General features: G+C 40.5%; 2 protein-coding genes across 3 annotated transcripts; one reads left to right on the top strand and one right to left on the bottom strand.

The window, feature by feature from the left end:
* Positions 1-5,102: 5,102 nt before the first annotated feature.
* Positions 5,103-25,951, top strand: LOC120743500 (protein NLRC3-like; the record flags this gene model as incomplete). Its single annotated transcript, XM_040047129.1, has 6 exons — positions 5,103-5,141; positions 5,226-5,285; positions 6,049-6,150; positions 23,547-23,625; positions 24,026-24,254; positions 24,389-25,951. Coding segments are annotated over exons 4-6 (1,795 nt in total), but the record flags the coding sequence as incomplete, so codon positions are not given.
* Positions 10,837-15,682, bottom strand: LOC120743501. 2 transcript variants are annotated; one of them, XM_040047131.1, is made up of 16 exons: positions 15,335-15,682; positions 15,156-15,257; positions 14,880-15,070; positions 14,363-14,796; positions 14,188-14,265; positions 13,816-13,979; positions 13,602-13,721; positions 13,480-13,527; positions 13,314-13,397; positions 13,139-13,204; positions 12,018-12,078; positions 11,870-11,920; positions 11,735-11,779; positions 11,586-11,650; positions 11,401-11,509; positions 10,837-11,281 (listed from the first exon to the last, which is right to left on the bottom strand). In XM_040047131.1, exons 4-11 carry the CDS (start codon positions 14,688-14,690, stop codon positions 12,025-12,027), a joined length of 942 nt encoding a protein of 313 aa, XP_039903065.1. In that variant the 5' UTR covers positions 14,691-14,796; positions 14,880-15,070; positions 15,156-15,257; positions 15,335-15,682; the 3' UTR covers positions 10,837-11,281; positions 11,401-11,509; positions 11,586-11,650; positions 11,735-11,779; positions 11,870-11,920; positions 12,018-12,024. The 2 variants fall into 2 exon arrangements, with proteins under 2 accessions (XP_039903065.1, XP_039903064.1); XM_040047130.1 differs by having other exon boundaries at positions 10,837-11,509.
* Positions 25,952-26,714: the final 763 nt, after the last annotated feature.

Genomic DNA, 26,714 nt, shown 5'->3' with positions numbered 1-26,714 from the left:
CTGCCATCTCAAATACTAACATCATATTTACATTCTGTTTATTTATTTATTTTAAAGTCACTCTAGCACAGATTTCTTTAGCCAAATGTATTTCTGTGTCTTCCATACAAACTTTAAACATGAAAACAATCAACACAGCAACACTGAAAGCATTTGAGTATTTGAAAGACACTTTTATTTGTGACATATGTATCTATTGACATATAAAAGACAATTGAACAAAGGCTAACTAACATCTGGGCAATAAAACAGAATAAATAGAGATATTGTATTTATAATATATAAAACTCTGTGACGACCTTTACAATGTTTTTGCAGGTGGAATGAGAGACATGAATAAAGTGCAATATGCAGTAAATGGAACAATGTGCATTGATGTTACAGATCATGAAAAGTAGTGAAGTGAATTTGTTCATAACAAGCAAAAATCAAATACGTTTGAAACTGACCACTAAATGCTAACCAGAGGTGTCAAAGTGGCACATTCTATAAAGTTAGATACCTCGGGGGTCTGACTGTTGTAGCGCTAACAAAGTGCCAACATAATCATGTAAGCAAACTAGATGATTCCTACAATTATATACTATTAACGGCAAATTTAGACATGAAAGACCTGTAACAACCTTTACGATCCACTTGCAAGGTTTCCACAGTCGATGGCTGTATCCCAATCAGGGTCTGGCCTAAAGTCGCAGCCTCAACGGTCCATGAACTCTGAACATCTGAACTCTGAAGCATGAACTCTGTGTCAAAGATTCAAGCTGCAGTTATTTATATTTCCTATCATCTTAAATCTTCACTCAAAGACAAGCATATTTGACAGTGTGGAGGAGGAGTTGGCCGTCCGACTGGGGTCTGGAATGTGGGGCCTCCCTGCTTCTGCGGAGTCGGGGCGGTCTGCTTCTCCCCACCGCAGGGAAAAGGGTAACACCACCTGGGTCTGGGTACAGTTCACCCCTCCAGGGGCAAGGGTACCTAGACCCGGTTCGTAGAGTACGCTTGGGGAGTGTGATTGTGTGTACAGTGTCTCTTTATGTCTGTCTCCACGTTGGTTGTGTGTGGAGTAAGTGCATATGAGAGCATGAGGGTGGGAATGGATGTTTGTATCTGTGTGTGCCTGTATGCTGTGTTATATGTCAGGTTGGGTACAGACGCCACCCTCTGGGGACATCTTAGGCCCTCCAAGGTTCGGAGGCCTATCCCCCCACACCACCACTTCCCGGCCGGTGGCGGACCCCTCAGACATCGGTGCGTTGGTGGTTCTTTGTGTCCGGGGATGGGCGTCCAGGTACACACCGGCTCACTCCTTGGCGGCCGCTTACGGGACCTGGAGCCTGGGGCTCGCTCGGGCCACTTCGGAGGTGGGGGTGCCCTCGGCCTCTCGGCCTGGGGCTCGGTCAACAGGCAAAGCTGGCTGCCGGCGGAGCTCACGGGCGCGTCACTGCAACCCCCCTGGCTTCTGCTCCGAGGCTGCTGAGTGACCCCTCATCTGGGACTCTCCTCAGCTCTTTCTGGGACAGTGGCGCGGCTGCCCCTCTGTTGGTCTTCCTTGGAGTTTTGATCTCCTCCATACCTGCTTCATGCCCTGGAGGACGGGGCTGTGCCCCCCCCACCCCTAGCAGATCATTACATGAAGGAACTTTTACAAAAACAAGCGCGTCGTCTCACAGGTGTACACACGGGTGCGCACCACACAAACTACACCCTTTTGGCCCCTACCTCAAAGCACACTGTGTGCTGTCGATCTTACAGGCTGCACAATAAGGTTTAATATTTAGTATTTATATTTAAATATTTTTACTGTCATATTCCACATATACATTGTGATGTTGTTTTATCTATTACTCTGTTTTCTTCTGCGTTGCCTTCTTTTTTCTTTCTCAACAGGTGATCCAGGTGATCGATATATCATTTTTTTCCTGCTTATTCTGTTGGTTTTGTTTTTTGCCCTCCCCCGTCCCTCTCCAGCTGTTTCTCTTTCCCTCTTTTCTTTCTCCCCTTCTTTCCCCCAGTCAAGTCTGTCCCGTATCGCAAGTGAAAATAAATAAACAATAAAAGGTGAATCAAATGGACCATTACGGCAAGGCTGGCTAGGGACAATTTAAGCTGTTTCTACAGGATCCTGATGGACACTCAAAGGTTTATAAAATGTTCTCATTAGTTGTTTGCAGCAGAATATCAACCGATGTGAATCAAAACAACAAAAGTGTGTGAGACTACAGATTCTAGAATCAGAACTGCTGATTTCATTACTCTGAACTTTTAAAGGCAGATTTTGTATCTGAGAGCAGGGACACTTGCTGTGTTCAGTGTGACTCGTCTCTGCAGAAGGTCAGGGCTCTGATAGTTACAGTTAGCGGGTGACTTACTGGGCAGGTGGATCCTGAGTGTCTTGTGGAGTCAGGGTTCCTTTATTTCCTGGTTGCTACTAGAAATAAAGAAACAAAAGGAGTGTGTGCTGTTCAGGAAGTACAGACTGTAGCTCAGCAGGTAGAATTACTAAATGGAAGGTTGGAGGTTTGATCCCTGGCTGCTCCAGTCTGCACGCCACGGTATCCTTGGGCAAGATGTGGAACCCCGACTTGCTCTCCGATGCATCCATCATAGTGTCATTGTTAGAAAAAGAAGTGCTTGTGTGAATGAAGCACGCTGTATAAAATGCTTTGACTGCTCATACAGAAAAGCAGCTCATAAGAACTGGTTCATTTTCCAGATAATTCCACTATTAAGACAACAGACATTTGGGAGGCTTTCTCCTGAGAGTAACACTGAAAGTCTTGCTGCTCCTCCACAAAATGAACTCTTCAGTTTAGCTTTGATTAAAGACACAGCTCAGCTAAACACAACTCAAACTAATCTACACTATTTTTCTTTATTACGCAGCGTTTTTATAACTATTTCCAGATGTTTCTAAAGATGAAAACAGAATTAAACTCCAGCCTGATCCGTTTCTGAGGTTCCTGACTCTGAACGTCCCTCAAACGCCTCTCTGATCGTTTCCTTCCGTCGCTTTTACTTTCGCTTTCGTGAATGTTGTGGCGCAGTTGATCGTCTCCATGTTAAGGTAATGTTAGCAGTCTGTACTGTTTTCCTGGCTGACATCAGCTGTGTGCAGCTTAGTTTCAGCATAAATCTGCTTCGTTTTATGTGAGATCAGAGTCTGGGAACGAGACAGAAACAGTTGATGATCAGCAGCTGAACTCGATGTTACTGTGGATCCACTGACTGATGTCTGTAGGCAGCTTCTCCTGCCTCCATCAGTCTGTTATGGAAGCCCGTTTCCGCCACAAAAAAAGGATCCATTCTCGAAATTTAGACTTATTAACTCGAAAATTTTGAGAAAAGTAGCTCGAAATGTCGAGTTAGTTCTGCCAATCAGTAATCTAGCTACAATGCGCACTCAAACCCGCATCGCAACAAATCGGCGCTTTCGAGAGTACGTTAGCTGATATTAACGCCATGTGATTCAGCTAATAACAGAAGGATTTCATCATTTGTGAAGCCACACAGACAATAATCAGCAATTTGTGCATTTATGACTGGCTGTTATTCTGGTATCTTAGCTGTAGCATTTGTAGCTGAGGGCTTCAGCTTCCGGGTAACAAGGAAACTACGTCATTCACGTAAATTACTGATTGACCGTTGGTTTTCTCAAAATTCAAAGTTAATAAGTCGAAATTACGAGAAAATAACTCGAAATTTCGAAAGAGTTGCTTTTCAGAAGTCGCTGCGTTCGTTTTATGTGAGATCAGAGTCTGGGAATGAGACAGAAACAGTTGATGATCAGCAGCTGAACTCAGAGTCGATGCCACTGTGGATCCACTGACTGATGACTGTAGGCAGCTTCTCCTGCCTCCATCAGTCTGTGGATGTTCATTAACTGCTGACAGTGAGACAGGGGTGTCTTAAGAGTTGCTTTTCAGAAGTCGCTGCCAACATTTCATCTATAAAATGCATTTCTCTGCTCGTTCGCTATAGTCTGCTGTCGTATTTGTATGCAGGTTTTTTTCCTTTTTCAGTTTAACTGGTGATATTCATTCGTGTGTTGTAGGTGAATGCGCTGATGTTAGTTCATAAATTCCACAGAGTTTATAAACTGGCCGTTTTTGCTCAATAATTCCTGTTTCATGTTCAAACCATCAGACAGAAACTCTGCGTTTGTTTTTATGTTCTTCAGCCTGTTGTTCTTGAGGTAATCTGTGATGCGTTTAATGACCCTCCACATGCTCTGAGGGTCATTTGAAGAGAAACAGAACTGCATCTTTAGAGCATAAGTGGGTTTTTGCCCTCTTTATGCCCGCGGTCAGGCTCTGTTTATTGTAGTATAACACTCATAGGACACAGTGTCCTGCTGCACACACACTGCACACAATGACAGCTGCAGAGTTTGTGTCTGATGTATTAAGTATGAAACACTGTTGAGTTAAAATCTGGTCAGAATGAATCCAGGTGCAGGTGTGTCAGTTTAGGACCACTGGACTAACATCCAAGTGCACACAATATAAAGTGTATTCTGTAGTAACATCCTGGTGTTGCAGCAACAGTCCCACATGGAAAACGTCAACACTCAAACTCAAAATCTCTTTTTGTCAACAATAAAATGACAGCAGACCAATTTGAACAAAGTTGGTAAAAAGCTTCAGAAATTAGTAAAATATTAAAAAGTGTCTTGATGCTCAATCATCCAGGTAAGGGTTAGGTTAGTAATGCTGTGATTGCAGACATTCCCCAACTCTCTGTGAATGGGACTCATGGCCATTGATCAGTGATTGTTGATCAATGGTCATGACCTCCCAGCCATTGTGCAAATGTCCTGTTTATAAGGTTGGAAACCTGCAGTCAGCTGAGACTGAAGGAGTCACCTGGATGAGTCATGAAACGTTTCTCCCACTGAAAACATCCAGATGAACAGAATCAACTTTTGGGGATTAAAACGTGTCTGAATTAATCAGTGGGTGCTGAGTGGGTCAGTCAGTGTGTCGCTGGGCTGATTTGTGTTTCCTCTGCAGGTGAAGGTAGAAAGTGTGTGTGAGCTGATGTGAATTGAGCAGCATGGATCAGTGTGAGGACAGAGAGGAGGGAGTCCCTCCCTCTAAAAGCACTCTGTGTGGGGAACATGAGAGCCAGACCAAAGCTCAGAGGTGAGATGACCATCTCTAACTGTCCATGACTCTTCTCCATGTCACAGCTCAGCACTCACATCACTGCTCCATCATTATTCACAGGAACCAGCCTGGACCTCCACCCAGCTCTGTGTCCTGTAAGAGTGACTGGTCTAAAGAGAGGTGAGCTGTTAGTAACATGAACTCTCTGATTTAAATGATTTTGATGTTTCCTGGTTTCTAAAATGCATCTCTGTAGCAGAGCAGTGTCTCAAAGGACACACAGGCTCAGCTGTAACTGTCAGTTTATCTGGTTTAAGAAACATTTGGACACAATTGACTGTTTTTAACTATTTATTTTAATCAGAGGTGTAAATCTAGACCTCACACATCTGGATCCTAAACTATGATAGAAACAGCTGCTAGCAGTGGGTAGTTTGACTTTGATACGCCGCTCTAGAAAGCAAACAAAGGTTTGTGCAGCTCCTCTTCAGAAAAGTGTTCAGAGAGCAGCTGCTGTATTAGACAAAGGCTCGTCGTGTGAGCCCAGATGTGTGTAACAGCTGGATGAAGGAGAACCATCACAGTCGCGTCTCCATCCCGCCTTTATTAATGAACTTCCTGTTGCTTGCAGATGACAGGAACACAAAGTGTTTGTGCCACGTGATGCTGCAGGATTTGTTAACGTGTCCATGATGGTAACATCTCCTCGTCTAACTGCAAACACATGAGCGCTCCTAACGGCAGCTATCACAGCCACACAGGCAGACCGTGTCTCACTGTTGCATTCAGGGACATTTGTTTTCCTGTAAAAAGCTGAACTCTAATCTAAGAGGACTGTTACTGACAGGAAACAGCTGCATTATCTGCAGTCTGTGTGATCACAGCTGCTTCAATCACTTTATCAGAGAATTGATCATTGAATAAAACATGTTTGTGTCTGCAGAGGTCAGAGGTCACAGTCTGCAGGATCCAGCTGTCCGTCTGTCAGGAGTGAACGGTCCAAAGGTCACCCTCCAAACTTCAGTGATGAACCTGGACCAACGAGGTCAGAGACCTGTGATGACTCCTTTACATGTTTGTGTTTTCCTGGATAAATATGACCAAAAATTCATTAAAAAGATAAAAATATTAGACTTTGTCCTGTAGCGCTGTGTGGCAGGCATGATTGGACCCAAACACAACAGGATGAAGTCAAAGAGGCAGCTTTATTTCAGCTGTGAACATGCAAACAGCAGAAATAAGAAAACAAAACTGTGGGTTTGCAGTGAATGAAGCCTCAGCTCGACGCTCCACTTTGTCCTTCTTTTCCTTCTCCAAACAGCCACATCAGGAGTCTCTGATGGAGTTTTAAAATATTTAATTACAAATGTCCAAAGATGGGTTCAGGATACCTGAATCCACAGTTATTAAAGCTAAAATAGTTCACAGGGTTTGGACTTTGTTAGGTGACGAGAGAACATCAAAGTGTTTTTTATCTTCAAACAGTATTTTTATCACTTCAGTTGCTCTCACAGCCCTGTTTGTTATTTTACCAGAGCTCTTATGTTTCACTCAGTGCTCCCACCAAACACCTTGGAGGACACATTAGTGTGATTTAGATTTCATTGGTGCAAACACCAGTCACACAAGCTAACCCATGGAGGCAGCAGCAGGCTTTGTGTTTGGTGAAGTCTGTTGGCTTAAACTAAGAGAGTTTAGTTTGTTAGCACAAAGAGCTGTCAGCTAAAGCCCCGAATGCACTTTGAATACAGATGAACTGAGAAAAACACTTTAAATACAGCAAACAGTCAAACTGACAACATTTTTTTCTGCTGATCATCCACACCAGTACATTTAGCATTCATGCTAGCAGCAGGCTATGACTGTCCACTGAGCACCAACACAGGTAGGAGTGAGTAGTGATGAAGCAGGACTGTGGGCAAGTTTGAGCTACAATCCTATTGGCTTCTCAGTTTCTCCAAAGAAAAGGGGAAAAATTCTTGGTGTTGTGAAGATGTGAGTTGGTCTTGTTGCAGACATTTTATAGCACAAAATGTTCAAGCTGAATGAACATACGCGCTCCCTTAGACGTGACTGTAGACGCGCCAAAAGGAGATGGAAAAAGGACAGATTGTATGTTTCTCTACAGATTTTAAGGACTTTCTGTCTTTCTGCTCACCAAGAAGCTGTAAAAACTGCAGACACAGTTTGTCTTAAACTTAGTGTCAGTAAACAGTCACAGGCCTCAGGTACTTTTTAATGTCCTCAATCGTTTTCTTCGTTCACGTGATAATGTCGGAGTCATTTCTTCACCAAGTATTTGTGATGATTTTTTTAGCATTTTTAACAACAAGGTTCTGTCTATTAGGGCTCTTGTCTCGCCGACTGCTGCCTCAGATCCGAGTCTTTCTCCTGTGTGCTCAGCTGTCTTAGAGCAGTTTGATCCCGTCTCCCTTAATGACTTGACTGCGGTAGTTTGTAACCTAAGATCATCACACTGCCCCTCTGATTGTCTCCCCCCAACTACTCTTTCAAGGATTGTCAGGTTGGAGATCGGCCTATAATTAGCTAAGACAGCTGGGTCTAGGGATGCTTTTTAAGTAAAGGTTTAACTACAGCCAGCTAGGGATGGGTACCGTTTAGATTTGAAAACCTGCTAAATCAGAATCAGTTGCTGATGATGGCTTTTTTCTTTTACATCAATCACGTATAATCTTAACTCAAAGTGAACATAGACTTGATTGAAGTAACTCAGATCAGCCAATTCAAAATGCTAATTCAATCAACTCTGAATTTATGGCTAGACTCAGTTTGTTGGCCCTGCACCTTAAAACTATTCCCTGTTTGTCCCTCATGTTTTTTGGGTATTGTTTTCACATCTTATGTCACGGCTAGCGGGGCGAGCCATGTTGAATTTAATAAAGGACCCAAGATGCCGACACTGCTGTGAAGTGAGTGAGCTTTATTGAAACGGTGAAGTGCAGTGGAGATGGCCTGTGCAGAAGCTAAGATAACCTCTACTGAAAAAATTATTGATCATTGATCAATTATTGAAGCAAAAGTAGACACACTAACGTAGGACATGGCACTGTCAAAATAAAACAGGAAGTGAACACAGAGACACAATACTAACACAGTACAGAGGGAACACAGAAACCAAAACCTCAGAACTAGAAAATCTTAATCAGAATGAAATTGTAACAAAAGACAATAACAATCAAAACAAAACTACTGAGTCCACTATGGTGGCTGGGAAGTGCAAACCACAACAAATTAAAAAACCGCAACAAATTAAAAATCCGCAACAAATTAAAAATCTGCAACAAATTAAAAATCCACAACAAATTAAAAATCCACAACAAATTAAAAAACCGCAACAAATTAAAAATCCACAACAAATTAAAAAACCGCAACAAATTAAAAAACCGCAACAAATTAAAAAACCGCAACAAATTAAAAATCCACAACAAATTAAAAAACCGCAACAAATTAAAAATCCACAACAAATTAAAAAACCGCAACAAATTAAAAATCCGCAACAAATTACAAAACCGCAACAAATTAAAAATCCTTGACGGAAAGGGATTGTCTGAAATACCGAGAAGGGTCTGGCTGCAGCCACTGTGGAGCTCCACAGTAACCGGAAACACGTAACTTCAGTTAAATCGACTTTGACAGCGAAAACTAAATTGCGTTTTTGTTACTATTGATGCTGCTGAGAAATAAAAATGGTTTTAAGTGGGGGTTTTTAACACGCTGTGTTTGTTCAAAAAAAATTCACCATCCCCTAAATTATTCGTGGCCAAAAGTGACACATTTATGTTTTTTTTTTACAGTACATCGTGTTGTGCGTTCTGATTGCTGTAGACCATTGTCAATCAATCTAGTCCAGTGTCTCCTGTACTGGAGCGGCCCCTAATAGGCCCGGTCCGTGAGTCTTTTGGTACCGTTCCGCGAGAGTTGATCCTCCGGTGTGAAATGTATGGTTGTAGTTGTGTGTCTTATTTTGAAAGAACTATTTACGCGTTACCATAGCGACCAGAGAGCATTAAAAAGCAGAGAGGAGGATGTCACTGTCATTGTTGTTGGCGCACAGCTCAAGTCACGTTTATTATTATATTTACAAAACACCACAGTTTCTTTTTTTTATTCTTTTGTTGTATTTATCCGCGACACCTTAAAGGTCGTTCCCTGAAAACATTGTCTGACATTAAAGTGGTCTGTGGTGCAAAAAGGTTGGGGACTCCTGCTGTACAGTACAGAATGCGTTTAGCTTGTCGAATTTACATAGCAGTGTAACTCTGAAGTGCTGTACTGTATGTTTGTAAGTTTTCTCCCAAACAAACACAACAATGCCGACGAAACGTTTTGCACTGGACTTATGTTTCTACGAAGGTTTGAACTCTAAGAGTGTTTAAACAAAAAAGAAAAGTGTGAAAATATTCATGCCTGTCTGAGAAAAGTGTATAAAGCATGTAGTGAGGGGTTTTACAGTCTTAACATCTATAATAATTGTAAAAAATAAAGTTGGCTACTTCATGGATTTCACCTACCGCGGGTTATTTTTAGAATGTAACACCAGCGATAAACGAGGGGCTGCTGTATTAGTAATAGTAGAGTCTGGGACATTTAATTGATTAACATAAACATTGATTATTATGCACTATTATTTTTGTTCAAGGAGAGCCAAAAATATAAAACTCTCTCTCAGCTTGTTTGTTGCCAAAAATGGCCACTTTTTGTGTACGTTCATAAAATGCTATAAAATGTATATTTCTTAAAACATTTATCTACTTTTACCGACGTGTCTCTTTAAATTAGTACCAGTCCTTTTCATCAAAATCAAAATTGTATATAAATTTTTTACTCTTTATAGCCAGTTAGGTTATATATTACCATTAACTTTGAAGATAAAACGGTGATAAAGTCCTAATGTTTTCATGAAACTTCCTTTTTTCCCCATCTGAGCATCGGGGAAAAGGCTGTCTTGCAATTGTTGAGGTCACTAGTGTGTGCCCCATTTCTTCCAGGATCACTCTCTTTATAGGTTTTAGTGGACTCCTAGTACTGCGAAGTGGTTTCATGGTACAAAGGGATTGTATTCCAAGATCTGGGAGATTGTAGAAATGAGCAGTGATGGCCTTCCTACCATCTTTCCAGAAAAATAAGTGATCTGGAAGCTGTTAGGCTGACTTACAGCAGCAGCACTTTCTGCACCTGCATAAACTCCAGGACACATTTAATAACGGTGTTTGTTGCTGTATGTGCTGCAGCTTTTAAATTTTTAATAATATATATTTTGTTAATATTTTGGCTATGGTGTCTTGTTATGAAATGTACACGAGTAAAAGTGTTTTTAGCAGGTGCTTCAAAGCTAAGTTTGACTGGGAAACTCAAAGCTAAATAGTCTGTATCAACAGAAATTCACTGCAGCCTATGTAATATTTCATGCGTCATAATTTATTCTACTCTATCTTGCAAATACATATTTGTGTGGCAATGTCATGCACAACACACAACTATTAGATCCTTAAGATCAAACCCGTGTCATTCTTTTGGTCCACTGCAGTGCAGTAGTCAAAAAAAAAGAATAAGTGAAGTGTCCACAAATGGCCAGGATAGAGCCCAGAGTGTTAATATTTAAAATGTATAAAAATATTATTGATTACAATTCTTTACTGTTAATATCAACAATAAGCTTTTTATTTTGAAATTACAAGTTTAAAAAAAATGCTGTTACATTTACATTTAATGCTGTTTCACTGTAATCCTTTATTATAAGTATGGACACAGAATCAAGTGAACAACATTTTGAAATAAGTTTAATAGGAATTTTGTACTACGCAAAAAACAACAACAACAACAACAACAACAACAACAACATATTAAACAAACAAACAAACACAGCCAGTGCCTTCATTTGTCCATCACATGTCAAACATAGCACTGACCCTTAGCCCCTGCTCATCAGCACATGCATTCAAAAAGAGCTCCATGTCCTCTGCAAACTGAAAAACAAAGAGGAACAAGTCCCTTGCTCCAGTGTCTTCTTCCTCTGACATGTCTCTTAAGACCCTCTGCTGGTCCCCTTGATTTAAGGACACATATTTGGGCATTGTTACGTGTCCACGGAAAAGTGCCTTATTTTGGACAACCCACTGCACAGCAGGACGCAGATCTTCAATAACTGCTGGCTCCTGTGTCAGGCAAACGGGGATAAAAACATAGTTATTTCTCTGTTGCAGAACAGTTTTTTAACAGTTATTCAAATGTCACTAAACATGTAATTACACTACTGTTTAAAGTGAATACTGACCTGACCGACTTCCTGGAACTTGCGCTTTTTCAGTCTGAAAATGGGCACGTGTTGTCCTTCAAGCACAGCTTTGGCTTCCTCTCTCCAGTGTGCAAATAGCTTGCCAGAGCTTAACAGAAAATGTTGATATTGTTAAGGTGTGTAAACTTTGACACAACATAGAACAGAAGTCAAAATATAAATACCTCCTGAGATCAAAGTTCTCCATCAACAGCAAGCACCACCATTTACGCAAGTAGGGCATGTCTGACTGTAAAATATTAATATGAAACATGTTTAACAACTTTCAAAAGATTCAAGACTCCATTGCTGTGAAAGTAAATAGAATACTTACTATAGTATAGTCAAATGAAGCATCCAGTGCCACGTACAGAGCAGACTATTTGGAAGAAAAAATAAAAATGTCATTTTTTTTTAGAAGCTTAAATTAGCTTCTGTATGAATCTCAAGAAGAGAAGAGAAAAATTACCATCAGCATGAAGATCCCACAGTCAACTCCATAGTCTTGGCTTGGAAAACCCTGTATTACATTGAAAATAAAGGCTCGTTAATAAAATCCCTTAAAAGAAGACTAGTGTAATTCATATTATTCACCATACACTTAAACTAGCACATACCTTCAAGTCAAAGCTCTTTTTTTCTGACCACTGCCCGGGAATGATCTTCACTGCAAGATTCCTTTTTTTTTAAAAAACAGTTACATTCACAAGTTAACAGATGTCATCATGACGGGTGTGAAATGTTTATTGCTAATAGCACCAACTGTAACTACAGGCCTTAGGAACACGACCTCAACAAAACAGCATAACAAAATGAAAAAGTACAGTCACATGCTCACATTTGGTCAAAATAAAGCATTTACAGCTTTAAGTTAATGTTGGCATATTTTATAAACTAATTTTTAATGGTGTTTTATGTTAAAATAGAACACTGAAAGACCCTATTTATGTCTGAAACTCATCTAAAGACAGTATCACTGACTTGATCCTAATTTGAAGATGAGAATAAAATGTTGAAGCATCATGCTGATATATCCATCCATCCATCCATTCGCTTCCGCTTATCCTTTTCAGGGTCACGGGGGGCGCTGGAGCCTATCCCAGCTGTCATAGGGCGACAGACTGGACAGGTCGCCAGTCTGTCGCAGGGCCAACACACAGGGACAGACAACCATTCACACTCACATTCATACTCACATTCACACCTAGTGGAAATTTGGATTATCCAATTAACCTATCCCCACAAGCTGCATGTCTTTGGACGGTGGGAGGAAGCCGGAGTACCCGGAGGGAACCCACGCAAACACAGGGAGAACATGCAAACTCCACGCAGAAACTTGCTGATATAGTTTATAGAAAAAGCATGTGAGTGTACTGTATGTGTGAACACTCAAGATCAGCAGAACATGATCTGGGATGCACTTAACCTGGAACACTGAACAGGTTCCTGAAAACTCCGGAACAAACCAAAAATGCTTATAAAAATGTGACCTCAAAAGTGAAACATATTGTTGGCCACCAAATCCTGCCTTGGTGTATAATGGGTCAAGAAAGAGGATTTCTCTTTTAGGTGGCTTCAGTACCTAAAAGACAGTTAGCCATGACTTCAAACCTGAAAACAATGTCATTGCAAGCGATCACAATCAAAGACTTTTGAAACTGCGTCATAAAAGCTTGAATACATCTCAGACACATAGCAAAATTCTAACAGTTTGTATGTGTCAAAAAACAAGACTTACACACAACTGGAAATGACCAGGTGTCCAGAGAGGGAGAACTATGATGTCCATCCTCTCAGCATCAGTCTGAAACAGAATTGTATTTTTAAGTATCCTGTATATGAACTCGCACCAAAGTTATAAAAAAAAATCATTTGGATTACTTGCTTGTTTCTTTAAAGGACGGTACACTTACAGGAAAGGACTGCAATGGATCACAGCCATAGGGTGCAAGCCAAGTCCGGGTGACATACAGATTTTCTATGTAAATGCTTATCCCCTAGAATGTTAAAAAAAAAACCATTTAAAACAACAACTCTTTCAATTAAAGCTTGACAATCATCATATACAACATACAGTACCTTTGACTGAACAATTTTAGTGATAAGCTCAAAACAGCCATTTCCAATCTGAAACAGAAAAAATCATGATAACAATGAATGTACACTTTATTTTTTCATATTCGTAGAAAAAAAATACTTACAGTCGATTCCATTTCTTTGTTTAAACCCAGTGTCCAAAAATCTGACCGCGTGAGGCATCCAGAAGACGTTTCAACAATCAGCTCATCTTTGGGTCTGCTGATGTCCAGAACATAGTTGAGCTAAAAAAAACAGAGAGGTGTCATAGACTGTGGATGGCCAAACCAGATAAGCACTAAAAGTTGCACTTTGCGACATCTGAAAACTTTAACACACAAGCTGTTGCTGGCCAGGGTGCGGTACAAAACACCATGATGAACGGCTGGCCAAAATGTTCTCAGGCTTTGTCAGAGCTTCGCACGGTGGTCCACACAGGTCAGGAAAAGTTGCATCTGTTGACCTTCGATTGGCTTTCTTGTTGTCAACTCTTTCCTGAGGTTCTATAGGGATTTTAACAGGTTTCAGACAAAACACTACATAGAATGCATATTAAATGCAAGAAAAATAAGCACTATCTATAGAAGGAAATTCATTTGAAACAGCATGTAACAAATTCTTTTATGAGCCATCAACTACAACAAGATAATGAATGCAAGATTATTATTTCACCTATATATGAGAATCACTATTCAAAATAAGAAATTTTACCAGTGTCACCAGACGCTGAAGGTGCTGGGTTCAACACCGTTTCTGTGATTTCTCTGGGTTTATTGCACACCAGTGGGGCTAGGTACACAAAGAAAAGAATATACACACAGATAGGAACAAATATAACATGTAAACAATGGTAGCGTTCTGGTCATGACACAATGCATGTACTTACCTACGACAGCTTGACCCAGTGCCGACAATGAGATATTGATCTTTCCAAGTCGACCATGTCTTAGCTGCCTCTCCAGAAGTTTCTTGTTGGTGACAGTGTTATAATGATGATTTATATTTCTCATCAGAAACACATGTGTGGATGGACTCATATTACTTAAAAAGTAATTGCTTTTCCTCATGTTTGCAAAGAACTGTTCAACAACTTGACTGTTCAGCCAGCCTTTCAGCTCCAGGACAAGTTGAATTCTGCGTAATATGTCCTTGGGATCTTTTGTATTTCCCTCATGAAATCTGTCATACAGGACATAATTGAAAGACCTTATCATATGTCTGCCTGCTCTTCATCTTCTCCCTCAGTCTGGTGATGAGATCAAAGCGGGAGCCTTTGGAGTCGATGTTGCATGCTTTACACAATTTTCTTACCACTCCAACCTGACAGCAATTAGGGAAAACTGTAAATGGAACAACCCCAGAACTTTATGTCACATATTCTGAAAACTTCAAAGCAATGTTACCTTTTGTTTGGCAAGTTCATCCAACAGACGGTCTTCTGTGACACTGCTAAGCTTTGCTTCATGTGAAGAGCTTGTTCCTACTTTTTTAAACTCTGTGTTAAGCACAATGTCACTTGTTCGAGTTTCATTCCCGATCCATGGTGCCCAGTGCGTGTAACTTGGTGGAACGGAAAATGGATTCTTCACACCGCCTACAGAAAATGGCATGTTTTTAATTACAATCTAAATTACTTTAAAACACTGAATGACTTTCAAAAAGTTTTTGCCATCAGTCACTTGGAAAAAACCCACGGCTTATCATTTCCAGGTGAATAGAGTTCCAAAAACCTTCAATGTCATGTTCACCATTGAAGTCTTCCGGGGCTTTGAGGTCACTCACTATAATAAATTGACTCATAAAAACATGCACATAATGTACACAATGAACTATATACACAAATGTACATTAAACTTACCTGCTAACTTGAACACCCCTTTTCTGTGTAAGTCCATAACTACCACAGGGGGGTGAAACCCACAGTTTATGCAGGAGTACATGTATTCTGCGTCAGTCACAGCCTCAAAATGGCAATAAGCATGGAAAATGGTATCCCGAGAAGGAAACTTCACTCTTCTTAAGCCCTCCAATGAGTCAATGACCCTTGAAGCAGATACATGGTTCTGTAATATGACAATAGGGTGAAGAAGACTATGATTACACAGATATTTAAATTTGGGCACCAAAATATCATAATGACACAAACACATTTTTAAAGCAATCTTCAGATGAGTATATTTTATTTTTGTGATCCTCACCTGCAGATTTTCTCTCAAAAAAGGCAGGGTTCAAGAGACAAAACAACATGGTTGTCAAAGTTGTGAAGCCCATCTGTCCACTCCTGGTACCTGTAGACCATGTGGCACCGAGGACACGATCTATGGTGTGTTGAAACATCTGTTAAAGACAAATCACATTAATGTCAAAACATTAGTATAGGAACAATTATAACTAATTATTTCACACTGATGTTTAATCTTATTCATTAAAACTTACTCTCAATCACTCCCATCATGCTGACAATCCTCGCTTTATTGGTAACTAGAACAGCCTCATCAAGTTTTGGGTGCTCTGGGCACACCTGGCACAACGTTTCACATGGAAAGAGCTGTTTCTGATGATCCATTTTCTGTGAGATGACATTTTCTGGAAGAGATCCAGGTATTTTTTTCTCTTTAAAAATATAGCGTATACTCCTTTCGACGGCAGCATTGTCCTCAAAGGAAGAACTCTCCTGAGTCATCTGTGATGGGGTGCCTGATGATAGTGGTACAGTTGATTTGAAGATGTCTCTCTGTGTCTGGAAGAGATGCCATTTAGCTATGTTTTTATGAGGACATGATATTCGAGGCTTTGCACAAGCACAATGCCAGGTGTTCCTCAGAGCATTGTAAGTCACAAATATTCTGCCAAGACGGCAGAAACTGTGTATTTCCGGCTCAAATACAGACAAACAGATCAGTGTTGAGGATCCACCAAAATCCACCCTCACACAAAGTGGAGCATGTGCCATCTGGGCAGCTTTCTGTCTCTTTATGCATGTAGCAGCTTTGGCCTCTCCAAAAAATTTAAGGTCCACCATTTCCATCACGATGTGCTCTTGAAGAAAAACCTCCTTTACAGTTTCTCGGCAGTAATCTAGTGAGCGAAGGTGCTCACATAAACTGAAGCCTAGTCCGCTCCGCTGGGCCAGCAACTGGTATTGCTGACATTCCTCCAGCTCACATCTGATATTGTGAGACATCCCCCATGTTTTCCTCTGAACGTGAACTGGCACAGAAAACCCATGGCCAGTTCTCTGCACAGCAAATAACCCTGTAGTTTCATCTACACAAACACACTGCAGATGACTGGCCAGGCAAACATCTATTGATTGGTTGGAGTGCTTCCTCATCATGTGAGCCTTGTAGTTTTTGGTACGAAGAGCAAGGCCACAGTGAGGGCATGTCATTTTCATGGACTTTCCATCAGCTGCAGTTTTATTGAACACAGAGGGTAGAGCATATGAATGTTCTAACAAAGACTCCGAAAATGGTTCAGATCCCAAAGACAAAACCTTGGGGGGGAGACGGGGCTCCTCGAAGAGTACTGCCGGAGGAATACGGGTCTCCTCGGAGAGTTCAGCGGGGAGCAGTCCTGATAATGGTGGCTGACTTGGTATTGAAGAATGCTGACAAGACAATAAATGCCTTGCCATATCCCCACGCCGTATGATTGTAAGATTACAGACAGGGCAGTGAAAGTGTCCTGTTGTCCTACAAGGCAGCCTGCACCGGCATATCATTTTATCTGTAAGAGAAAAAACCAAACAAACAAACAGATGTAATTTAAATGTAGTTGTATAGAATGCAATCAATTTGTCTAACAATCAGATTTTACATGTTAACAAAAACATCCAAGCCAACCTCAATAATGAAAGTTAAATGGTATGGATCACAAAAGTTATGTCTAGGAAAGTGGTGAAAAGTAAATAAAAATATATTTTATAAAAACACTATTTTTGTTGCAGATGAATGAACTGAACTGAACAATATCAACAGCAACCTTTAAGTCAACAAAGATACTGCAGAAGTGCTTAACAAAATTGCATATTTATAACTATAAAGTATATTTAATACAAACATACGTTTGAAAGGCAAAGCATTTTTTATATGCACACTTAGATGCTCCTCAATCTTTGCCCTGACAGTTGGGCTGAAAGTGGGGCACAGAGGGCAGTGAAAGAGTCCTCTGCAACACGTGTTGCATTCCTGCAATTCTGGCTTTAAGCCCGAATTCCAGATTGATAAGTGCATCTAAAACAGAGAGAGAAACAGATAAACACCATATACACATTTAAGTTAAGGTTTTAGCAGAAATAACAATTTACAGTTGGCATGTAATAGATTTGGGAAGAAAATCCTTGAAAAAACCCCCACAAATATTTTAAAAAGCAACACTTTAATTTGTGAGACATGTTTCTATTGACATATAACAGTCAATTGAACAGAGGCTAACTAAAATCTGGGCAATAAAAAAGCTGTACAGAATAGAATGACGAATAGAAGTATTGATAAATATATAAATCTGTTTGTGACGAAATTTACAGTGTTGACGCTAACCAAAGGTGTCACAAGTACACACGTTCCTTACTACAGTTTAGATACCTCTGTTTAAAAAGCACCGACTCGACTTTTTAGTCAAGTCGAAGTAAGAAGTACAGGGTCTAAAATATAATTTATGTACAAAATTTTGAAGTAATCTTGCGTCCAAAGCACGCGTGCGGGGGGCTGATTTACAAATGTACGGATTACAAAGTACAGATACGCGTGCTAAAATGTGAGAAGTAGAAGTATAAAGAAGTATACAGTAGGCACAAAAAAGTACAGCAGTAAAGTAAAGATACCAGAAAATTCTACTTAAGTACAGTATTGAAGTATTCGTTATTTCGCATCTCTGACGCCAACAATAAATCATACTCTAATGCAAAATGTGGATTTTGCTTCTTCTCGCCCACAGAAGCCGTTAATCCAGCTCTCTTACTGAAACCAGGCCCAGGAAAAAGCATATCTGTGTGTTTCTCTGCCATGGAGCACGATGAAAAAACATTAAAATAAGGAGGAATGTTGTTGTAACGCAAAAAAAGTGGCAACATGATCATTGTAAGAAAACTAGACGATTCCTAGAATTATGAAATCACTAACGGCAAATTTATTTAAGAAAGACTTAACCAACCTTTGCGATCAACTTGCAAGACTTCCACGGTATCCATGCGTGTTTACGGCTACTGTGGAGGTCACGTGCTTCCGGCTACTGTGGAGGTCACGTGTTTCCGGTTAGTGTGGAGCTCACGTGTTTCCGGTTAGTGTGGAGCTCCACAGTGGCTGCAGCCAGGTCCTCTTGGAAATACCGGAAGTGACACAACGATTAGCCTAATAGGGCTTTTGGAGAGTGATGTCACGAGAGGGGGCGTGGCCAGGATTTTTGGTTGAGGCGCCATGTTTCTGGGCCGAACAAAGCGCTGACGAAAGAGGAGCGAAAGTACACGGATAACACCAGCTATGGTTCGTACTTGCTGTGCGGTCGGTTGTAAAGTTAGATCGCACGACCGGCAAGGGAATAAGGTTGAAAATGGTTTATCTTTTCATTCTTTCCCCACCTGGAAGCAACATGAGGCAGCTCATGTATCGGATGTTACCAAAAGAAGGTGTCTAGTCTGGATAGCAGCTGTGAGACCAGCTGATATCCAGTTCTCTTCCATCTCCAAATATCTGTTGGTGTGCTCCAGACATTTTCATTCCGGTAAGTTATAGATATGTTCATATCACTCTTTATCCGGTCTTTTAAGTCTGACATCACTAGCCGTGTCTTGGCTCAAACTCCGCTGCAGGTCCATAAATCACACGATCACTGTGGCATCACTGAGTGTTGAAAAACTATCTAAAGTCTTTCATCTGTAATAAAATGATCAGCGTTCTGCTCTACCATGTGTAACAATTGAGTTTATCATCCAGGCATCCATGAAAATGAAACGGAATATATGACATTTAACAGAGTTAGAAATTAGCAGGAAGTTAGCTCGCTAGATTCCATCTAAATACAATATAGCATGTCCTAACTGAGGGATTTTGGAAACAGATGCAAACGTACAGCTCTGCTATCACTTCCAACATAAATGAAGACAGAAAAACTAAACAGCAGTGACGTTTGTAGGGTACTGTGAGTAAAATGCGTTTGATTTTCCCCCGAACATTCAAATTAGTGCAATCATAAATTCATTCATGAGGGACAAATTACAGTGAGAGCATGTGGAGGCTCTGGCTATGTTCACACTGCATGCGAAAGCGCATCAAATCGGACTTTTTTGACCGTATGCGACCCATATCCAATCATGATACGACAGTGTAAAAACAGCACAAATCCAATATTTTCAAATCCGATTTGGGGCACTTTCGTATGTGGTACTGAATCCGATACATATCTGATGTTTTAGAAAGCAACTGCTGTTTGAATGGTCATGTCGCATTAAATCCGTCTTTTATGTCACTGACACGAAACATATGCCAATTGAGAACACATGAGCGCTTCGTGTCCATCCCGTGTAGATGTTAGTGAAACTGTTGGGAAGACAACATGAACATTTTATTTATACTGTATAATCTGCAGATTCTGACAGAAATCTGCATATCCTTTGAAGCACCGCTCCTCTCTAAAATGGCAATAAGGATAATTATTAGGCCATATGTAAATAACAAAATAACTTAAAGCAAAGTCTGAAACAAGTCTTTATATTAAGGGCCATCAGTCAAACAATACTGTTTGGTCTGGGTCTAAACAGAGCGTGTTGTGTGTGACATCTGCTTTTGCATATGTGGGCCACTTTGAGGGTTCACAAAGGAGCGCGTTTGCTGTCACATTTTATTTGTAGTGTGAACAAGCAGACAAAAAAATCGGAATTGAGCATTAAGACCTGCAGTGTGAACGTAGCCATAATGAGTTCAGTGCATTGATGTGACATTGTCCTGAAGGATTTAGTTATTCTCAGTGGTTAAAGAAATTGCAATTATTTATTCATATTTATTAGAAATAATCCTAATTACATATCTTGCTTCCGTGTTTGTGTCCTGTGTCACAAAAAATACATTTTTTACTATAATACATTGATTAATGACCTGCAGAATCTCCTTATCATATTACGTGTCCATAATTGTCACCTAAAGTCAAACTTTATGCTTTCTCTATAAAGTGATTACATACTTTAGTTTCATTTTCTGAAGTCAGGTTTCTGAAAGAGAACAGGCAGATTTGGAATATAACATGCAGCGTTCTATAGATGGATACATAAAAAAATGGAAAATTACATGTATGTGCTAACTTTCTAAACACTTTGTTACATTGATGATAAATGGATTTGAAAGTAGATAAAACACATTTATGTTGGCCTTGGCTCATTAGAGTCTTTGTCTTTAAATTAACTTGTAACTTGTATGTTTCAGGTCCTGCACTCTCAAAGACTGAATGAACCAGCATTGCAGCCATGGGTCATTGTGAGCATCACAGGGAAGGTTGAAGCCGCCCACTACACCTGTATGGCCGGAGTCGTGGAGACCTGCAGCCATGTCGCTGTTCTTCTTTTTAAAGTAGAAGCAACAATGCGGATCTGTGGCACAAGGGCTGTTACAGATGAACCTGCATACTGGGTTTTGCTGGGTAATGTGACCAAGATACAGCCAGAGGTTGGCCATAAGATAGACTTCTCCTCTTCAGCGGCCCAAAAACGGCTCTGGATCAAAACATAAACAGACCATCTGTAGTGACAGGGAAAAGGAGCCGTCCTCAAAAAAGAAAAATCCCACCTGCTACTGTGGAGGAGTTGTCACTGCTATTGGATACTTTACTGGAGCACAGTAAAGCTGTGGGTTGTGGGAATGACCCATAATGTTTTATATAGGGGTCTAGATTTATGCCTGAAGTGCACTGCCATGTAAATAATTTGCATTTACTGAATATGTACTGACTGAATCCCACTGTTCAAAAGTTCAATAAAGAAGCAAACTAATTTTTGCTTCTTTTTTATTATAGAACATCACATCAGTTACAATGTAGAATCCATGTCATTTATAGTTTATAAAAGACAAAATGTTTACACAAAATCATGACAGCATTTACACGATATCACCCACTACTAACACTACTTAATTTACTATCAATTACTTCAGTTTATCTTCTGAAAAATTACCACTATCTATACAGCACAAGACTTAAGAATATTTAACAGGAGCAAGTTTCATTCTTCCCTGGTTTTATTATCACACTGTTCATCAAAACGGCAGCAAACCTTCACCGTCTTATCCAGAAGGGTCACCTCTTCACCCTCACATGGAAGAAGTAATCTGATTGGCATGGTGGTATGTTTGAAGCAGGTCCCTTGTGTAGCGCTGGAACCCAGTCACGATGTTTCGTCCATTTCATTGGTTTGCTGCAATAATGCCAAATAATTAGCAAGTCTATAAATACCACGTAGTTCTGCAAAATCACTCATTAGGATGTTTTTTTTTTCTAATTTGCTATGACCTCAGAGTGCATCGAAAAGAAAACTAATAGGCTATCTGGTCTTTAAGTGATGGCGTGACAAATCCTGCTTCCAGGCCTAAAGTAGTCTGCGTTTAATATGGGTTTTGTGTTGTTAACATGTTTAATGTTTTGTATTGTCTTCTATTTAATCTCAAAAAACTCCTAAAAACAGCAAGTGATCACTGTTGGCCTCCCACTGCTTCTATCACCACTAATCATTTGAAAGCTCAGTTTTTAAAACCTTACGATGTAGCTACAGCCCAGCCCATGCAGCAGTATATGAATGACTAATCCTATTCATCTTTGTGGATGGATTATCTCAGTTGTTCTCCTGGCTGAAGTTTGGTCCGTGTACAGCATCCTGCCATGAGATTACATTTGTTCCTGACCACCGAGAATCCTCACGATAACTTTTATCACGTGGAAAAAGTTAGAGTGTTTATATTATGCTAACATAGCTGTGTCGCTAACGGTCAAGTAGCACATCGTTATACACCAGCTAGCCAAACTTCAGTAACCCTTCAGTAACAAACGTCACTGCTGTTTAGTTTTCTGTCTTCATTTATGTTGGAAGTGATAGCAGAGCTGTACGTTTGAATTTGTTTCCAAAATCCCTCAGTTAGGACATGCTATATTGTATTTAGATGGAATCTAGCGAGCTAACTTCCTGCTAATTTCGTTTTCATGGATGCCTGGATGATAAACTGCTGGTGTTATCCGTGTACTTTCGCTTCTCTTTCGCTAGGGCTTCGTTCAGCCCAGAAACATGGCGCCTCAACCAAAAATCCTGGCCACGCCCCCCTCTCGTGACATCACTCTCCAAAAGCCCTATTAGGCTAATCGTTGTGTCACTTCCGGTATTTCAGACAATCCCTTTCCGTCAAGGATTTTTAATTTGTTGCGGTTTTTTAATTTGTTGTGGATTTTTAATTTGTTGCGGTTTTTTAATTTGTTGCGGTTTTTTAATTTGTTGTGGATTTTTAATTTGTTGTGGATTTTTAATTTGTTGCCGTTTTTTAATTTGTTGCGCTTTGCACTTCCCAGCCACCGTAGTCCACAGACTCGGGACATACATCGGCTCAAACTGTGGTCATAAATATTTTGTACTTGTAAATCAGACTGTGTAGTTGTGAACTGAGTTTTGTAACATTGTAAAACAAAATATCTGAAAAGTTTATGTTTTTGTGTTCATTGATTTGTGTGTGTAAAAATGTAAAAATGTATGAAACATTAGAACTACTTTTGCTGACACAAAGTTTGGCGAGCACTGCAAGTTGTCACTTTAAACCAGTCACTGATATAAAGAGAGCACCTTGTTCCAGGGCATCTGAGCATGGAGGGAAAGCTTTATGCAGGAGATGGTAAGAGCTGTTGGGACTAAAGAAACTGAGCAGAAAACTACAGACATCTGGAAACTGAGTTGTTAATTCTCAGTGGGATCACCAGGACTAGCAAAGCTTCACCATGACGGTCATCTGATTGACTGAACCCATCCAAACATCACTTCATGGACCTTTAGCTTGTGTCTGTGTGTGGACAGACATAACATGAGCTAATTATACATTACTCCTCCACAGAGTGGACCAGGAGAGAGCAGAGGTTTCCACTGGTCAGTCTGCACAGCAACATCAAACACACCTGGACTCTGTGGTTATGGTTTGTAGTACTACGTTTACATTTGTTCTTTTCAGTCACCTCTATGCTGCACTTTGTGGACCAGAGGATTGTCAGTGTGTCCAACATAAATCAGAGTTTGGGCTCCATGATTTCAGTCAGATTGGGGTGACTGTAGCTCAGGAGGGGAGCAGGTCAGCTACTAGTCAGAAGGTTTGTGAATCAAACCCTGGCTGGCAAATGTACTGGGTAACGTACTAAACCCAAGCTGCCCTCTGATGCATCCATCAGAGTGTGAAAGAAAGTATTTAAGCATAGAACAATGTGCTTGGTTGAATGAGGCATGTTGTATAAAATGCTTTGTGTGCACAGAGTATCAAAGAGAGCTATATAAGAACCAGTCCATTTACCACTGGGTAATTCATATAGTCTTCTTTTCCAGTGGCTGGAGGACAACATCACCATGTTTGTGAAGAACGAGCTGAAGAAGATCCAGAAGCTTCTGAGTCCAGATCACCCAGAAACTTTAAAGAGCCAGATGGAGGATGAGGAGATGTTTGAAGGTGAGGATGAAGATGAAAGAAAGAGCTGCAGAGAAGCATTTCTGAAGATCACACTCCACTTCTTGAGGAGACTTAAGCAGCATGAGATGGCTGACCATCTGCAGAGCAGTAAGAGAATTTCTCTGAATATTGATCTTTCCTAATAGCTCAAGAAATGGACCAATAGACATTCATCCTTTCAGGGTACTGAAAGTCTATGATATTTATTATATAATATTTTTTTCTGAATTTCTTACCTTCAGAAATATTTGCTTCACTCCGTAAACGTGAACTTAAAGCCCAACTGAAGAAGAAGTTCCAGTGTGTGTTTGAGGGGATCGCTAAAGCAGGAAGCCCAACCCTCCTGAATCAGATCTACACAGAGCTCTACATCACAGAGGGAGGGACTGCAGAGGTCAATGATGAACATGAGGTCAGACAGATTGAAACAGCATCCAGGAAACCAGACAGACCAGAAACAACAATCAGACAAGAAGACATCTTTAAAGCCTCACCTGGAAGAGACGAACCAATCAGAACAGTGCTGACAAAAGGAGTGGCTGGCATTGGAAAAACAGTCTTAACACAGAAATACAGCCTGGACTGGGCTGAAGACAAAGCCAACCAGGACATCCAGTTCATATTTCCATTCACTTTCAGAGAGCTGAATGTGCTGAAAGAGGAAAAGTTCAGCTTGGTGGAACTTGTTCATCACTTCTTTAATCAAACTAACGAATCAGGAATCTGCAGGCTTGAAGACTTCCAGGTTGTGTTCATACTTGATGGTCTGGATGAGTGTCGACTTAATTTGGACTTCAAGAAAACTAAAATCCTGACTGAAACAAGAAAGTCCACCTCATTGGATGAGCTGCTGACAAACCTCATCAGAGGGAACCTGCTCCCATCTGCTCGCCTTTGGATAACAACACGACCTGCAGCAGCCAATCAGATCCCTCCTCAGTGTGTCGACATGGTGACAGAGGTCAGAGGGTTCACTGACCCACAGAAGGAGCAGTACTTCAGGAAGAGATTCAGAGATGAGGAGCAGGCCAGCAGGATCATCTCCCACATCAAGAAAGCTCGAAGCCTCCACATCATGTGTCACATCCCAGTCTTCTGCTGGATCACTGCTACAGTTCTGGAGGATGTGCTGGAAACCAGAGAGGGAGGAGAGCTGCCCAAGACCCTGACTGAGATGTACATCCACTTCCTGGTGGTTCAGGCCAAAGTCAAGAGGATCAAATATGATGGAGGAGCTGAGACAGATCCACACTGGAGTCCAGAGAGCAGGAAGATGATTGAGTCACTGGGAAAACTGGCTTTTGATCAGCTGCAGAAAGGAAACCTGATCTTCTATGAACCAGACCTGACAGAGTGTGGCATCGATATCAGAGCAGCCTCAGTGTACTCAGGAGTGTTCACACAGATCTTTAAAGAGGAGAAACAACTGTACCAGGACAAGGTGTTCTGCTTTGTTCATCTCAGTGTTCAGGAGTTTCTGGCTGCTCTTCATGTCCACCTGACCTTCATCAACTCTGGACTCAATCTGCTGGAAGAACAACAAACAATGTCCATGTGGTCTAAATTATTTGATAAACCAAAACTCCAATCTCTCTACCAGTGTGCTGTGGACAAGGCCTTACAGAGTCCAAATGGACACCTGGACTTGTTCCTTCGTTTTCTCTTGGGTCTGAAGACTAATCAAACTCGTTTGCAAGGCCTGATGACACAGACAGGAAGTAGCTCACAGACCAATCAAGAAGCAGTTCAGTACATCAAGAAGAAGCTCAGTGAGAATCTGTCTGCAGAGAAAAGCATCAATCTGTTTCACTGTCTGAATGAACTGAATGATCGTTCTCTAGTGGAGGAGATCCAACAGTCCCTGAGTTCAGGACGTCTCTCCACAGATAAACTGTCTCCTGCTCAGTGGTCAGCTCTGGTCTTCATCTTACTGTCATCAGAAAAAGATCTGGATGTGTTTGACCTGAAGAAATACTCTGCTTCAGAGGAGGCTCTTCTGAGGCTGCTGCCAGTGGTCAAAGTCTCTAAAAAAGCTCTGTAAGTTATAAAGTTTTTATTATTTAATTTGGTTGGTATGTTATGGAAAAACACACTGCCATCAACTTCTGTTTTGTTATTGTCAAAATCACTGTAATATAATCACTGTACCTTTATATACACGTGACTTGTATTAATGCTGCTGCCCTCTTGTGGCTAAAGTGTAATTATGTTATTGTTATTAGGGAGGATTTGAGAGTAACATGCCAAGTGAGTCAGCACCTTCGCTTTAGCTTAAAAAATCCAAATTCTTATGTCATCAGTTATAGTTGCATGTGTTCATTATCATAATTTAACCTTTAATATTGATGTCTTAAATTTATTTTGAGTAAAGTAGCAATAATGTTATGGTTTATTAAATAAATACATCACTAATGAATTATTTATTTCAGTAATTAATTAAAAAAATATATTGATAATGAATTATCAGTTAATTTCATTTAAAATAATTCATTATTTATTTATGTACAATTCTAATTAGTTAATAAAAATTTATCAATTATGGTGGTTGTCCTATTTTAATTAGTGTAC

Source organism: Simochromis diagramma, unplaced genomic scaffold (genome assembly GCF_900408965.1).
Source record: "Simochromis diagramma unplaced genomic scaffold, fSimDia1.1 OVJJ01000375.1, whole genome shotgun sequence".
NCBI classification, from domain to species: Eukaryota; Metazoa; Chordata; class Actinopteri; order Cichliformes; family Cichlidae; genus Simochromis; species Simochromis diagramma.
This window is presented reverse-complemented; position numbering and strand designations above follow the sequence as displayed.

Excerpts from the sequence above, each read along its gene's own strand:
- LOC120743501 (XM_040047130.1), bottom strand. The coding sequence starts at position 14,690 with ATGATAAGGTCTTTCAATTATGTCCTGTATGACAGATTTCATGAGGGA. Across the intron at positions 13,980-14,187 it reads TTCAGCGTCTGGTGACACTG|AACCTCAGGAAAGAGTTGAC; the intron begins GTAAAATTTCTT and ends AAATCCCTATAG. Across the intron at positions 13,722-13,815 it reads ACCCTGGCCAGCAACAGCTT|CTCAACTATGTTCTGGACAT; the intron begins GTGTGTTAAAGT and ends TGTTTTTTTTAG.